General features: G+C 45.3%; 1 protein-coding gene across 1 annotated transcript in view; it reads right to left on the bottom strand.

The window, feature by feature from the left end:
• The window catches only part of KATNIP (katanin interacting protein), a 288,175-nt gene that overhangs the window by 150,645 nt on the left and 122,204 nt on the right, over positions 1–15,326 (bottom strand). Inside the window, exon 7 of the mRNA XM_042782225.1 lies at positions 3,950–4,217. Within this exon, the coding sequence (XP_042638159.1) occupies positions 3,950–4,217 (268 nt within the window). The remainder of the gene's footprint in view (positions 1–3,949; positions 4,218–15,326) is intronic.

The following is a 15,326-nucleotide window of genomic DNA, read 5'->3' as shown; positions in this document are numbered from 1 at the left end:
AGCTCATTAGTCATTAATTAGAGAGATGCAAATCAAAACAACAATGAGATACCATCTCACCCCAGCATCAATAGCAAAGTTCAAAAGACAGAAGAAAATGCTAGCAAGGATGTGGAGACACTGGGACTTTCATACACTGCTGGTGGGACTGTGAAATGATACAACCACTGTGGAAATTGGTATGGTGATTCCTTAAAAAGTTGGAAACAGAAATATCATTTGATCCAGCAATCCCATTTCTAGGTATATATACCAAGGAAGTGAGAGCCAAGACACAAATAAATATATGCACATCCATGTTCATTGCAGCACTATTCACAATAGCAAAGAGAAACAACCTAAGCGCCCATCAACCCAGGAATGGATAACTAAACTGTGGTACCTATACACAATGGAATACTATGCAAGCCTAAAGAATAATGTAGAATCTGCAAAACACCGTGTTTTGGTCCTCTAGTGCCACTCTAACAGACATATCACAAATGAATGGCTTTAACAAACATGAATTTATTCTCTTACAGTTTAGGAGGCCATCAAAAGTCTGTATGAGGTACATGTAGAAAACTGTTGAACTGGTGTACGTTTTGCTGTGTATATTCTCAACAACAACAAAACACATAAACATTTTTTGAAGTCTATATAGGATATTTTATAAGGCACTATAACCCCAGAACTCTTGGATCTGCATGGAAAGTAGCCTGGGATCACCACTAACCACATCTTAGACCACACACCCCTTGCTCACTCAACTCCAGTCCCACTGGCCCTTTTTCTGTCCTTGGACATCCCAAGCTCTTTCTTCAAGCCCCATGTGCTTGCTGTTCCCTCTGCCTGGAATGCTGTTCCCATGGCTGGTTTCTGCTCATCATACCTGCCCCAGCTCACATATTACCTCCTCTAAGAAGGCTTCTCTGACCACTCCAGACAAAGTGGCTCCAAGCCCAGTCTCCACCTGCATTGAGAGCTCTGTTTCATAATCTTTGCAGCTCTTCAGAGGGTGCCAGTCTCTCCTCTTCCCTGACCCTTCTCTTCCTTGTGCCTGGAAAAATGACTTCTGCCTTTCTCTGTGCCCCTTGCTCACAAGGAGGACACACTGGATTGGAGAGAGTAGGGGGTAGGAAGTCATTAAGGCTCAGCCCAGGCTGGGTTGTCCTCGGAGCACACAGCCCTTGCCACCATGCTACCAGTATGGGGACCAGTTCTGCCCAAATCTGGGGTGTTGTCTACTTCAGAGAGGCAGTGCTGGAGGGCCACCAACCCAGCTCTTCATGGATGCGAAGATGGTCATTTGCTCTCCTTCTATCAGAGACACACACTCATCTCTCATTTATTTCACAACTTAGGAGGGGAGGTGTTTGGGTTCTCTGGTGCTACCACACCACAAGCAGGTGGCTTGAACAAACAGGAGTTTTTTCTCTTACAGTTTAGGAGGCTAGAAGTCTGAATTCAAAATGCTAGCTCTAGGAGCTGGGTGAAGGCCTCTTGATCTTGGGCTTCAGTTCTGCCTCTTGCTCCCGGCCCACTGGAGCTGGAGGCATCTCTAAAGTCAGAAAGCTGCTGGGTGCTGAGGCTGACAAACCCAAGGACCACGAGTAAAATGGCACAGCGCCAAGATGAGCACACAACACAGCAGGCCACTGGTTCAAGTCCAGGAACAATCCCAAGATGAGCAGACAACAGGGCAGGCTGCTGCACGAGGGCCAAACCAAAACCAAACCAAACGCACTGCCGTCGAGTCGGATCCAACTCAGAGTGACCCCTCCCTGAGTTTCCCAGGCGATATCACTACAGAAGTAGATTGCCCAACCTTTCTTCCAAGGAGTGGCTGGTGGGTTTGAACCACCAGCCTTGTGGTTAGCAGTCAAGTGCCTTAGGCATTATGCAACCAGAGCTCCTAACATACAGCGTCCAAGTATGCCAAAAAGCTCAGAGACCTTTCTCAAAGCTGGCTTCTTATAAAGTGGAAGCAGACCACATCCCTAAGGCAGCTACTCAGCTGCTTCAGTAGATTCCACCATGGAGCTGATTGCCAGTCTCATCATGGGGAATAACTACATCCAGCTGCCCAGCCACTCAACCAGGCCCAGCCAAGTTGACAAACACCTTATCTACCAAAGGAAGGTTATTTTCTGACTCCCCAAAGTCCAACTACTGCTTTCAACCTTTGTCTAGTTTATGTACTTGGCTCGGTAATTAACAGCTGTTCTGGGCTCCGATTCCCAGGATTTCAGTCTCTGCCCCTTCCTAGTTGTGTGACCTTGGACAAGTTACTTGATCTCTCTGTGCCTGTTTCCCCATCTGTAAAATTAAGGCAATGACAATACTTCCCTTGGGGTTGAGGTGAAGATTAGAAGAGGGGCTATGTGTAAAGTCCTTAGAATAGTGCTTGGTACATGTCAATAAAAACTCAATCAACACTGGCCATTGTTTTACATATATGTGTACTTGCTCATGGCCCATTTTCCCTGCTGGAATGTGAGTGCCACAGCGGAAGGGACTGGGCCTGTCTTGTTCCTCTCTAATCCCCTCTGCTAGCACAATGCCTGGGCCATGCTATGTGCCCAATGAATGACTAAACAAACATCACAGAACCAAATACATCTTTTCAGGTGACTGCTGACTTCTCTTGAGTCATGCTCAGGATTAGTTCAGAACTCAGTGCCATGCTGGGGTCTGGAGAGACCTTACAACAGCCCCCTGGGCCTCCCACATGCTCCCCTTGGTGGGAGCCTTCCTCTTGCTGCAGATCAAAGGGAACAGAGCAGCAGGGCCCTGGCAGGAGGCATGCCCAAGGCACCTCTGTGTGCTCACAAGCCTGACAGCCCCTGCCTGAGGCAGACATCACCACAGTGGGGCCCACCAGCAGGCTAATTGCTAGAAAATGTGAAATGTTAAGAAACTGAAGTTTTCTCTTTTCACTTTATGCCCTGATATTGTCTCAAACTGAATCTTGCGTCAAATCACCCTCCTTCTGTGGTCTGGTCCTTCGTACCTGGAAATGCCAGTTGTATCTGCTATTCCCTGGGTGGAGGTTCAGTCAACCTCCTCACAGCCCTCACTCCTGCCCCCACCCCTCACAGAAAACATAATCCACTGAAGCAATGCATTCCCAGTACATCTCCCATGGAAAAAATAGAACAATTTCCCACTGGTGGCTCAGATGAAGGCAATTCTTCTCTGTATGTGAAAGAGCTACCTAAGAATGGCACAAAAAAAAAAAAAAGGAAAGAGGAGAGGCAAAGGAGAGAAGGGTAACTCCATGGCGAAATATTTCCTTCCTAAATGTCCCAGGTCTGACATTTGAATACAGACTGGGTCATGGGCTGGCACCGAATAATCACCAAAAACCAAAAACCAAAGCCACTGCCACTGAGTCGATTATAACTCATAGTAACTCCTATTAGGTTTCCAAGGCTATAAATCTTTACGGAAGTAGACTGCCTCATCTTCCTTCCACAGACCAGCAGGTGGGTTTGAACTGTCAACCTTCTGGTTAGCAACCAAAATGCCTTACCTACTATGCTGGCCCAGCCAAAAGCCAAAGCACATGGACTGACAACACAGCAAATGCAGTTTCCAAAGGGAAATCAAGGCGTGGTTATCTGAAGGAGGAGAGAAGGATGCTGGGTAGGCAGGAGCCCTGAGGACAGAATCTGGTCTATATTTCCCCAAAGATGTCCACGTCCTAATCCCTAGAAACTATGGACTCTGGAGCTGGGCCTGAAGTAAGAGCTAGAGCCCTGGGCTCTTCAATCATCTGAGCCAGTAACTAGGCCATTTGCTGAAGCCAGTTTGCATTAGGTTTCTGCCTTTTGCAATCAACAGACACCTGATCAGTACAGCTCCCTGGCTTAGGAGCCTGCTCTCCCCAGAGCTGATCTCACAGCAATGCTACTGGTAGATCCAGAGACTTCGAAGGTAAAAAAGTATCACATAACATGGAGCTCACTTTTGGAAGCTGTGTTAAAACCCAGCACCACCAGAGGGTCTGGGCCCTGGGGAAGGTGTCCTTCTGTCTCCTGGTCTGTGGGAAGGTCCTTCTGCACTGAGTCCCCACTTGAAAGAAGAGGGTCATCTCTAGGACGGTCCACCAGCACCTGGCCCTCAGGTTCAGGATCAGAGAGCACGTCTTCTTCGATGGAGTCACACTCGTCACTGGAACCATTCTTTTGTTCCCTTTGTAGATTTACACTTAGCTCCAGGCTTTTTGTCAGCTCCTGCCAAAAGCCAAGCAGAGAGGTAAAAAATGTAATATGGTACTTTCAGAAAAAACTCATTTGAAAATAGATAATTCGAACCAAAGAATTCTTCCCACACCAAACTAACATTTACCAGTATCGTCTCAACCCATGTGTGTCATTGTTTTGAAGCTGGGGAAACAAAGGGCAGGGACAAATGAGAGCCTTTGTGGACAGAGCAGTATTTATAGTATTGATTCTGGTGTTCATGTACCTCGGATGTCACTAAGAGTGTGTGTCTATATGTGTGCCTGTGTGTAACAAATGATACAGTTCTAAGGCTTGTTGAAATAGATGGGCCCCACCCACAGAGTTTCTGATTCAGAAGGTCTGGGATGAGGCCCAATAATTTAAATTTCTGACAAAGTGATGCTGCTGGTCCAGGGACCATATACCTTGAATATGAAATGCCAACGGCTTCCAAATGACCTAGAGATTCTAGATGGCAAAATTTCAACAGATAGTTGGGGGGGGGGGGAAGTCCTGTGCATTGTAGGATGTTAGTTGTTATTAGGTGTCTTCTGGTTCCCTAGTGCCGTTCTGACAAGAAATATACCACAAATGGGATGGCCTTAACAAATAGGGGTTTATTCTTACAATTTGGAGGCTTTAAGTCTAAGTTCAAAGTGCCAGGCTCTAGAGGCTGGGTAAAAGCCCCTCAACCCGGGGTCCAGCTCTGCCTCCTGCCCACTAGAGTTAGAGGCATTTCTTCACTCAGACAGCTGCTAAGGCTCAGAAGCCTAAAGGTTGACAAGTAAAAAGGCACAGTCCCGATGTTACCAATCCACACGGCAGGCCATTAACTTAAGTCCACTGTAAGTCCCAAGGTCAGCAAAGCATAGCAGGCTGCTGAGCAATGACATGGCTACATGGAGGGTCCAAATGTGCCAAAGGCTAGAGACCATTGCTAATGCTTCTCCTTAAATGAAGGAAGCAGACCACATTCCCAAAGGCAGCTACTCAGCTGCTTGTGGTAGATCCTACCATGGAGTTAATTGCCAGTCTCATCATGGGGATTAACTACCACCAGCTGCCCAGCCACTCAACCAGGCCCAGCCAAGTTGACACACACACATAACCACCACAAGGTGCCATTCAGTAGCCCCAACTCATAGCGACCCTACATACAAAAGAACAAAACGGTGCCTAGTCCTGCACTACTCTCACAGTCCTTGCTGTGGGTTCAAACTCATCGTTGCAGCCATTGCATCAACCCATCTCACTGAGGGTCTCTCGCTCTTTTGCAGACTGTGGTAGTTAAGGTTGTTGTCAACTTGGTTGGGCCTGGTTGAGTGGCTGGGCAGCTGGTGGTAGTTATTTCCCATGATGAGACTGGCAATCAGCTCCATGGTGGGACCTACAAGCAGCTGAGTAGCTGCTTTAGGGATGTGGTCTGCTTCCTGTATATAATGAGAAGCCTTGGAACGGCTCTCTAGTTTATGGCACACTTGAACCCTGCATGTAGTTATGCCATTGTTCAGCAGCCTGCCATGCTCTGCCAACCTTGGGATTTTCAACGGACTTGAATTAGTGGCCTGCTTTGTGGTTTGGTGACATCAGGACTGTGTCTTTTTACTTGTCAACCTTGGGCTTGTCAGTCTCACCAGCCAGCAGCTGTCTAAGTGAAAAAAAGCCTCTAGTTCCAGTGGGCCAGGAGCAGGAGGCCAAGCTGAAGTCCAAGGTTGAGGGGCTTCCATCAAGCCTATAGAGCCTGGTACTTTGAACTTGGACTTCTACCCTCCCAAACTGTAAGGGAATAAACTCCTGTTTGTTCAAGCCATCTCATTTTTGGTATATTCTTGTCAGAGCAGCACTAGGTAACCAGAACACTAACCCTCTACTTTATCAAGCATGATATCTAGCATCTAAATGCCATACCTCAATTTATAACTGCTTGATAATTTTTCATATATGTAGCTTTTATCTCCATGAGATTGTAGATTTTGTAGATTTGTTAAGGCCAAGCATTAAGATCTATATTCAGAGTGACCAGAAAATATATCACCCAGACCAGGGCACTCTTGAAAGGGAAAAAGGCACTACTATATTTACACAGAGAGAAAAAGTATAAACTGGAATTATGTGAGAAAACCAGGCTGCTGAATCAGCCTAGCTCTGCAGCCCTCATAGTATCTTTGGTGGTTAAGGCTGTGTGTCAACTTGGCTGGGCCTGGTTTTGAGTGGCTGGGCAGCTGGATGTAGTTATTCTCCATGATGAGACTAGTAATCAACTCCATGGTAGAATCTAGTGTGACTAGCTGCCTTAGGGACGTGGACTGCTTCCAGTATATAAGATGCTTTGAGAGCGGTCTCTTGAGCTTTTTGGCACATCTGGATCCTGCATTTGGCTGAGTCTTCAACTCAGTGGCCTGCAATGTTGTCTGCCAATCTTGAGACTGTTTGTGGACTTGAACTAGTGGCCTTCCATGTTGCTTGATAATTGGGACTGTGTCATTTAATTGTCAACCTTGGGTTTGTCAGCTTCAGCAGCCAGCAACTGTTTAAGTTAAGAGAAACCTTCAGCTCCAGTGGGCCGGGAGCAAGAGGCAGAGCTGAAGCCCAGGGTTGAGGGGCCTTCACTCAGCCCCTAGAACCAGCACTGTGAACTTGGACTTTAGCCTCCTAAACTGTAAGAGAATAAAGCCCTGTTTGTTAAAGTCCTCCCCTTGTGGTATTTTCTGTTACAGCAGCACTAGATAACCAAGATAGTATCTAACATAGTACTAACAAAATGAGAGGGGATCATAAAGGTTTGATGGCTGACTAGTAAACCTAAAGTTGCCGTGGAGGCTGGAAAATGGCTCCCCTGAGATGTCGACATCCTGATCCTGGAGCTTGTGAATGTGTGACTCTGCCGGTGAAGGCTCAGGAGGAGGGAGGAGCACGGCAGAGAAAACCTTTAGTGTCTCAGAGAATACCTGCATTGTCATAAACAAACTGTTGGAAGAAATACAGATGCTAAAGGGCCTGCTGGTGAGAGCTCAGAAGGAAATGAGGACTACGTTACCAGAAACTGGAGGAAAGGAAATTCTTGCTCTATAGTGGCAGAAACTCAGCTGAATTGTGTCCTAGAGTTATGTAGGAAGCAGAACTAAGCAATAAACTTGCATACTTAGCTGAGAAGATTTCCAAGCATAAGGTTGAGGGTGTAGCTTGGTTTCTTTTTTGCTGCTTATAGGAAAATGTGAGAGGGCACAGCCAGGTTGAGGGAAAAACAGTGAAGCAAAAGAAAACTTGATGATTTGGGAAATTCTCAGGATATCTAGTCATGGTCAGGAAAAAGTGCTGTGGAGAGAAAAGCAAGGCCAACCAAGTCACACAGAGATTAAATATTAGATGTGTGACTTCAAGATCTCCTTAGGTATCCTAGGAGGATATAGAGAAGGGATAGAGAAGGGAATGGAGAAAGGATCACCTAGGAATGATCTGCGAAAGAGTCTCCAGTCTAATGCAGTGACACCCAGAGACATACACAGGAGAACTAGAAAGTTTTTGAGAATGTTACAGCAGCAGGAACGTTGCCAGCTTGAACTGAAAGGAAAAGAGAAAGGGCAAATTAAAGAAAGTTGTCAGACTCCCAAAATTCTCCAGGCAGGACAGGCTGCTAAGACTTCTCAGCTGCAAACATGTACTACCCTTCACGAAAAAAGGAAGGATGACTGAGGGCCAAGCTGCAGGAAGAGCCCTATGCCACAAAGGATTATCCTCAGGCCTTGAAAAGTAATGGAATTTGCCCAGTTGGATTTTGGAATTAATTGGGTTCGGTGACTCCTTTTTTCCTTTCATTTTCTCCCTTTTTGGGTGGGAATATCTATAACTGTTATCCTATGCCTGACCTGCCATTGCATTGTGGGAGCAGATAACTTGTGTCCTAGTTTCACAGATCCATAGAGTGGATTTCCCCAAAGATAGGTCATACCTGCAGGTTCACACATTCCTAGCTTAGATGATGAAATTGGGGACTTTTGAGCTGATGAGACTCAGAGAAAATAGTGGACTTGAGTTAATGCTGTCATAGATTGAGATTTAGGGGGATTTTGAGATGGAGGTCAATGTGTTTTGCATGTGGAATGGATGTGAATCTTTGGGGGGCAGAGGGTGGACTATAGTAGGCTGAATAATGGCTCCCCAAAGATGTCCATGTCCTAATCCCTGGAATCTTGAATATGTTACCTTACATGGCAAAACAGCTTTGTAGGTGATTAAAGTACAAATCTTGAACTGGATTATCTTGGATTGTCCAGTGTGCTCATTGTAATCACGTCTGCTGACAGGGAGATAGGAGAATCAGAGTCAGAAAGAGAAGATGTGAGGATGGAAGCAGAGGTCCGAGAGGAGAGAAGATGTGAGGATGGAAGCAGAGGTCGAGAGGAGGGAAGATGCTGCACCGCTGGTATTTTCAGAGGAGGGCGTCATGAGCCCAGGAATGTATGCAGCCTCTAGAAGACAGGGAAAGCAAAGGAAGGGATTCTGCCCTAGAGCTTCCCGAAGGAACACAGGCCTGCCAGAACCTTGATGTTAGTTAGTGAAACTGACTGTGGGCTTCTGACCTCTAGAACTATAAGATAGTAAATCTGTGTTGTGTTACATCAGTAAGTTTGCAGCAATTTGTTACAGCAGCAATAGGAAACTAATACATTTGTCTATTTTGTACAGCTCTTTCCTCCAAACTGAGTATGAGTGGCATTGACTGAGTAACTGGAACACTGCCTGGTACACAGCAGGTACCTGGTAAATATTTGCTGAATGACTGAGTAAATACTGTCAGTGACCAGCAGGTGGCTGGGGCCAAGAATGGAGAGCCCCCACATACCTTGGAGGCAGAGACAAGGACTCAGGTCCAGCTCTCCTATCTACAGCTCAGCAAAATGACCCTGAGCAAGTTACTTGACCACTCTGAGCTGCATTCTGAAGGCCTAATGGACGAATAAATCCCTGCCTCATAGAATTTTTTTATTAGAGGAGTGGTTCTCAACTGGGGGTAGGCTGAGAAATCCTGTGTTAAAATTAAGTGTGTATTCATCAATAGCATTTAAAAGGGTAACTACAAGATCTTCTGAGTGCATTGTGATGGCCCACGTCAATGACATGGAAGCCAGGCTGAGGCCATGGCTTGTGTCTTCAGTGTCTGACTGTGGTGGGCTATTGGAAACCATCAGATTTACTGCTCCTCCACAGAGCAACAGGAGTTCTTGGGTGGCCTGCTGTTTAAAAGAAATTTCCCTGACTATAAGGCTAGTAATCCTTTACAGTGGAATAATATTCTGTACTTTACAAAACATTTTCAATTCCTTCTCTCATTTGATCCCCACAGTAACCGTATAAGATAGAGTAAAACCTTGTGATGACATGAATTCAGTTAAAACATGATAGGCCAATGGATCCTGACCTTGGCCCAATCCCCATTCTCAGTCAAGGTCTGATCTCATGTTTTGCAGGGGTGAGGGGCAAAGCTGGATGAGAAAACGGGGTGAATCCCTACCCCTGCATCTGCAGTATTCTTGCCACTTTCTGTGGATCAAAATTATAAAATAGGTGCCAGCTGGCTCAGAGGTTCCCTGTTGAGAGACTATTGTGAACGGTCCAGGAAGTCCCAGTCAGTCCCAGAACACTGTCTAAACTGGAGCTAGACAACCAGTTAGCACCAACCACAGCCAGCAAGGAACTCAGAGTTGGCTTGGCAGGCTCCCTCTGGCCTCCTCATTACCTTCACAATGTTGCAACCCCACATTTTAAGTGATTGGATTTTGGGGGTTCCCCAAAATTGGGGACCTGAAGCCTAGAGCCTTTAAGCTGGTCTAACCTCTCACGACTATTAAGTGACAGAGCCACGGTATCTGCTCTCAGCTTCTGCTCCCTGTTCCTTCCAGGTCACGGACACGTGAAACAGTGTCTCTTATTTTCTGTCATGGTCCAACCAATGGAGAGAACAATCTGGCAACAAACGTTCATGAACTTCTTCATGCATGCATGTGTGCTATGGGCGCCCTGCTCAGGGCCGAGCTAACAGTGGGGAACAAGGCAGTAAGGCCTCTTCCCTTACTGGAGTGTCCAGTACGGTGGGAGAAGACAATCAACCCATAAAGAAAAATAAACAGGGACATCGGATGTGGCCAGGACCGTGGCCATGAATGATGGGCTGGAGAGTGACTGGGTGTGGAAGCCCCAGTGGAAGATGGTAAGAGAACTTGGGAGAAGACAGTTGGATGACTAGGAGCCACTCAGGGAGTGTCTGGGACAAGAGCATGAAAGGCAGGGGGAACAGTAGAAGCAGAGGCCTCGAGGCACAAACAGTGGTGGGTAGTGCACACAGGATGAGAGGAGAATGAAAAGGAGACGACTGGGGCCAGGTGGGACAGGGCTTCGTAGGTATCGGGGAAGAGTCTGGATTTTGTTTTATGGACAATGAGAGACTATAGAAAGCTGGTCAGCAGAGACACTGTATTCTCTGCTGTTTTTAAAAGAGTGCTATGGCTCTTGGGTATCAAGATGGATTTTGAGAGGTGGGCAAGGGTGGGAAGAAGGGCGAGCAGCTGCAGCTGCAAAAGCAGGTGAAAGAGGAAAGTGGCAGCAGGAGTGGGGACAGGGAGATGGCCTTGAGATATATTTTGGGAACAAGGATGACAGAAAATGCTGTCTGGAAATTAACAATGCGCATTAATTACCCTTTGACTCAACACTTCTAGGAAGTCATTTTTCGGTCTGAAATATACAAAGATCACTGAGGCACTATTTATAATGGAGCATGATCAAATGTTCATCAGGAAGAATTTGACTACATAACTGACAGCGGGCAGGCATCAACAGAACCTCCCACAGTCCTTACAAAGAATGAGGTAGGTCTTGTGTACTGTTCACAAAGAGATCAAGATACGCATTTAAGTAAAAAGAACTGTGTTGAGAATGTGCATAGAGAGGATGAGCCAAATTTAAAAAGTAATCATTAGTTTCTATGCATGTCTGTATGTATGCATGCAGACAAAAAGAATGGAAAAATAGATACCAAATTATGAATAGTGTTGGCACAAACACTTAAGTGCTTGGCTGCTAACCAAAGGCTGGTGATTTGTCCCACCCGTAGCTCTGAGAGAGAAAGATGGATTTGCTTCCGTAAAGACTGCAGCCCAGAAAACCCCAGGGATGTTCATGGCGGTTCTCCTCTACCACCATGAGTTGGAATCGCCTGGACAGCACTTAACCACCACCACTCACTGTGGACTTTCTTTCTGTTTTGTTTTACTTTGTTTCTTATTATTACTATAAACATGTTTCTAATTTTGTAATTAGGAACTATTTATATTTGTGCTTAATTTCTGTCCCTGATGCTTGCAGATAGGGAAATTCCCCACATGAGTGATGGGGAATCGTGGTGTGGAAGACACTAGATTGCCTTGTGTCTGAAAAATCACTGATCTTTGTCTCTGCAACACAACTTTTTCCCAAAAGAATGACTCAGAACGTGACAGACGAGAAGCAGCCCTTGAAGCTGGGAGACAATGGAGCAGTGTTATCCAACCTAAGAAAAGTATATCCAGCCCCCCCCAAAAAAAATCATGAAGCCTGTTGTCATCAAGTCAGCTCCAACTCCTGGCTACCCCTTCCATCACAGGGTAGAACTACAGCACAGGGGTTTGCTTGGCTGTGATCTCATGGAAGTAGATCACCAGGCCTTTCTTCCGTGGGACCACTGGGTGGATTCCAACTGCCACCCTTTAGGTCAGCAGTCAAGCACACTACCCAAGGATCCTTGATTCCAGTCAAAAAGATTGATATTTAAAAGCAACAGGCCACATATCTAAGCAGGAAGAAACCCATGGAATATAGCTCCCATAGCTCTTCTCGAGAAAAAAACTCCCAATGACAAAAATCCAGACAATGAAGGGAGAAATCAAAGAATACGGACATGGAGAAGCTACGGGAGAAAGCCCAATCATGATCATCAAAGCCATTTGGAGACTAAATAAAGACTAGAAAATTGGGCACATTAGGGTTCTGGACTGGAAAGCAACGTTATAAACCTTAGCCCAGTGACTATAGTTTAAGGAGCTCTGGTGGCATGGTAGGTATGGCATTTGGCTGCTAACCAGAAGGCCTGTGGTTTAAACCCACCAGCGTCTCCGTGGGAGGAAGAGGAGGTAGGGGCAAGCAGTGGAGGTGCGTGCCTGGCCTCATCTTCCATAGCTGATGATGGTCAATTAAAATCTACTTCAAATGGACACATGCAGTTAAAAAAAAAAAAAAAAAAGCAACAGCAACATCTTAATATTTTTCATAACTTCTTAAACTGATAAATACTTTAAGAAATAATATTTCTTGTGATGAAGAAATTTGAATTTTAGTAATTCCTACTGCTTCAATCTGGTTTCTTTTTCTTCTGTTACATGAATGCAAATTTAAATACTGTAATTTTATTTGTTGTTGTTGTTATTTTGACGTCAAGTCAGACCCGACTCATAGCCACCCCTCCTTGGGTTTCTGAGGCGGTATCACTAGAGAAGTAGATTGCCCAACCTTCCTTCTGAGGAGTGGCTGGTGGGTTTGAACTGCCAGCCTCTGGTTAACAGTCAAGTGTCTTAGGCACTATGCTACCAGAGCTCCTATAATTTTATTTACGAAACATAAATAAGAAAGAAGCCTAGATTCTATATGGCTAGTACCTTCCTCACAAGGAAAACAATATATTTATTCTACACTGGGTGAGCAAACTTTAGTTACCTAAGCTCTTATAAAGTCCAAGTGATCTCAAACCATCTGTTCCAGGGGCAAAGGGGAGAAGAACTAAGCAGCAACACTCCCATGAGAAAACCATGCAAAATCTTTCCATCTGGAAAGATGAGGCCCCTGGGTTGATCGCTTTGAAAGCCAACCTGCCGGTACTTTAAAGGGATACCAGGCTGTGGGATCTACCAGTTGCTTTGAAGTTGTCATCCAGAAATTTCTCTGTGAAAACTGACTTTATAGCTTTGCTTTAAAACCCTGCTATATTCCATTTCAATACTGAATGTTTAAAATGGTAAGTTCAAGCCCTTTCAACAGACAGTCCTCTACAATGGCAGCCAGGCTGCAAACACTGCAGGTGAAGAACAGACTGATGGACTGCACACAAGCCAGCATGCTCATTAGAGAGCTGAGGGGAAGCAGAGGGACATCTAGCTGGCAAAAGACTTAAAGGGTAGTTGCTAAAAGAACCACTGACTAAACCGTAGCAGGTGTTTGATGGTCAGTGGATTATAGTGTCTTAGATGCTCTTTCTACTGGGCTTGGAAAAGAGTGAAATTGGGCTGGCTATTAAACATGATATTTTTGCATTAAGAGTAACAATAACAACCAACAACAATAGCACCTAGCAACTACTAAGCTTTTGCTACTGAGCTAACTGCTCTAAGTTCCTTATCTTGTCTCAGCCTCCCAACACCCAGTGTGATGGGCATAGTATCCTCACTTTATGGGCTCAGAGCCCTCAAATCAGGAGCCCAAGGTCACACAGTTAGTAATGGCAGAACTGGGGTTTAGATTAAACTAAAGTCAAACTGTAAAGTCCAGGCTCTTTACCACATGACCACATTTATCCCAGTAAATGAGGGATAACTGGCACCAACAGGTTAGAAGTCAGTAGTCTTGGGAGTGGGAGCAAGGGCCAGTGCTTGGGGATGACCCGTGACCTGTATTGAACTGATAACAGGGGCCTAGAGGAGCTTTAGATACAAAGCTGCCTGGAGGCCACTACTCACTGCCACTGAGTCCAGGTGACTCACAGCAACCCCTCCCTGGGTTTTCAAGGCATATCTCTACAGAAGTAAATTGCTCAACCTTCCTTCTGAGGAGTGGCTGGTGGATTTGAACCACCAGCCTTCTGGTTAGCAGTCAAGTGCCTTAGGCACTATGCCACCAGAGCTCCCAAGTATTAGTGGAGGGAATAATAAACCTCTAACTATAGGTAGTCCGCAACTTACAACATAAGTGAGTTAATGATGATCCAAACTCACGCTGTTATTTTTTTCTTGCACATCTTATCATTAGTAATACGTACTAGACACGATGTTGCAGCATGTAATTTGCTGATGTTATCATTTTCAGATGTTCACTCCAAGATGTTCAAAGATCAGATTTATAGATACTGATAATAAGAGGTAATAATTATGGAGAAAATAAGGGAGTATTCGACTTACTTCAGATGGAGTTGTTGGAACAGAAACTGTCATTAAGTCAAGGACTAAGTACACTTAGAAAGAGCAATAGGCTAGGTCTTAAGTTCTGAGCGTGGGTGGGTTCTGGGCCCAATTCCAGCTGTCCTCTGTCCCTGGGAAAGTCACTGAGCCTCCAGCCCCTACCTCAAAAGTGGGGAAAATGTGCTCTGACTACCTAGCAAGATTGTTGACAGGATATAACAAGAGGATAGCTATGACTTAGTGTCTCATGATTGCTTTAACAGTTCTAGTTTTTACAGAAAATTTAAAATAGAGATGATAATATAGTCTCCTTACAGATCTACAATGCAGTGGGTTTCTCTTACATGGCCTTTCTGGCCTTACGTTTATAATTCTGTGAAAATGACTTGCTGGACCTCAATCTTGCAAGGGATTGGTTAGTCTGCTATGCAAATACAAAAACCCAAAACCAAATGCACTGCCATCGAGTCTATCCCAACTCATAGAGACCTCCACTGAATTTCCAAGGCTGTGAATCTTTATGGAAGTAGACTGTGCCATTTTCCTTCTTCTGTAGAGAGGCTGGCGGGTGTGAACCACTGACCTTCTGGTTAGCAGCCAAATGCCTTATCTACTACACTATGCCACCAGAGCTCCTTACACCAAAATAGAGTACATAAAGTTGGGTATAAAAATCCAATAGGATTAAGTGATTGCAGTTTACTGAGGGGATTGACCAGTTCATGGTCCTGTTGGGAGGATGATTCCTTGAAATTAACAAGGAGTGGGTTCACATAAGGGCCAACCCCACATAGATTGAGGGGCACCCTCATTAGGATCAAGAAGAGCCTGGACGAGTAGCGACTGGGACCTTAAACGCTAGGAAGCTGCCATCTAGATGCAACAATGGGTCTCTCCTCGTCAAGAAGAAAGAAGAAAA

This window comes from Orycteropus afer, unplaced genomic scaffold (genome assembly GCF_000298275.1).
Source record: "Orycteropus afer afer isolate SDZICR_OR568_19922 unplaced genomic scaffold, OryAfe1.0 scaffold00266, whole genome shotgun sequence".
NCBI lineage: Eukaryota > Metazoa > Chordata > Mammalia > Tubulidentata > Orycteropodidae > Orycteropus > Orycteropus afer.
The sequence above is the reverse complement of the archived record's forward strand: the minus strand, read 5'-3'. Positions and strand labels throughout refer to the sequence as shown.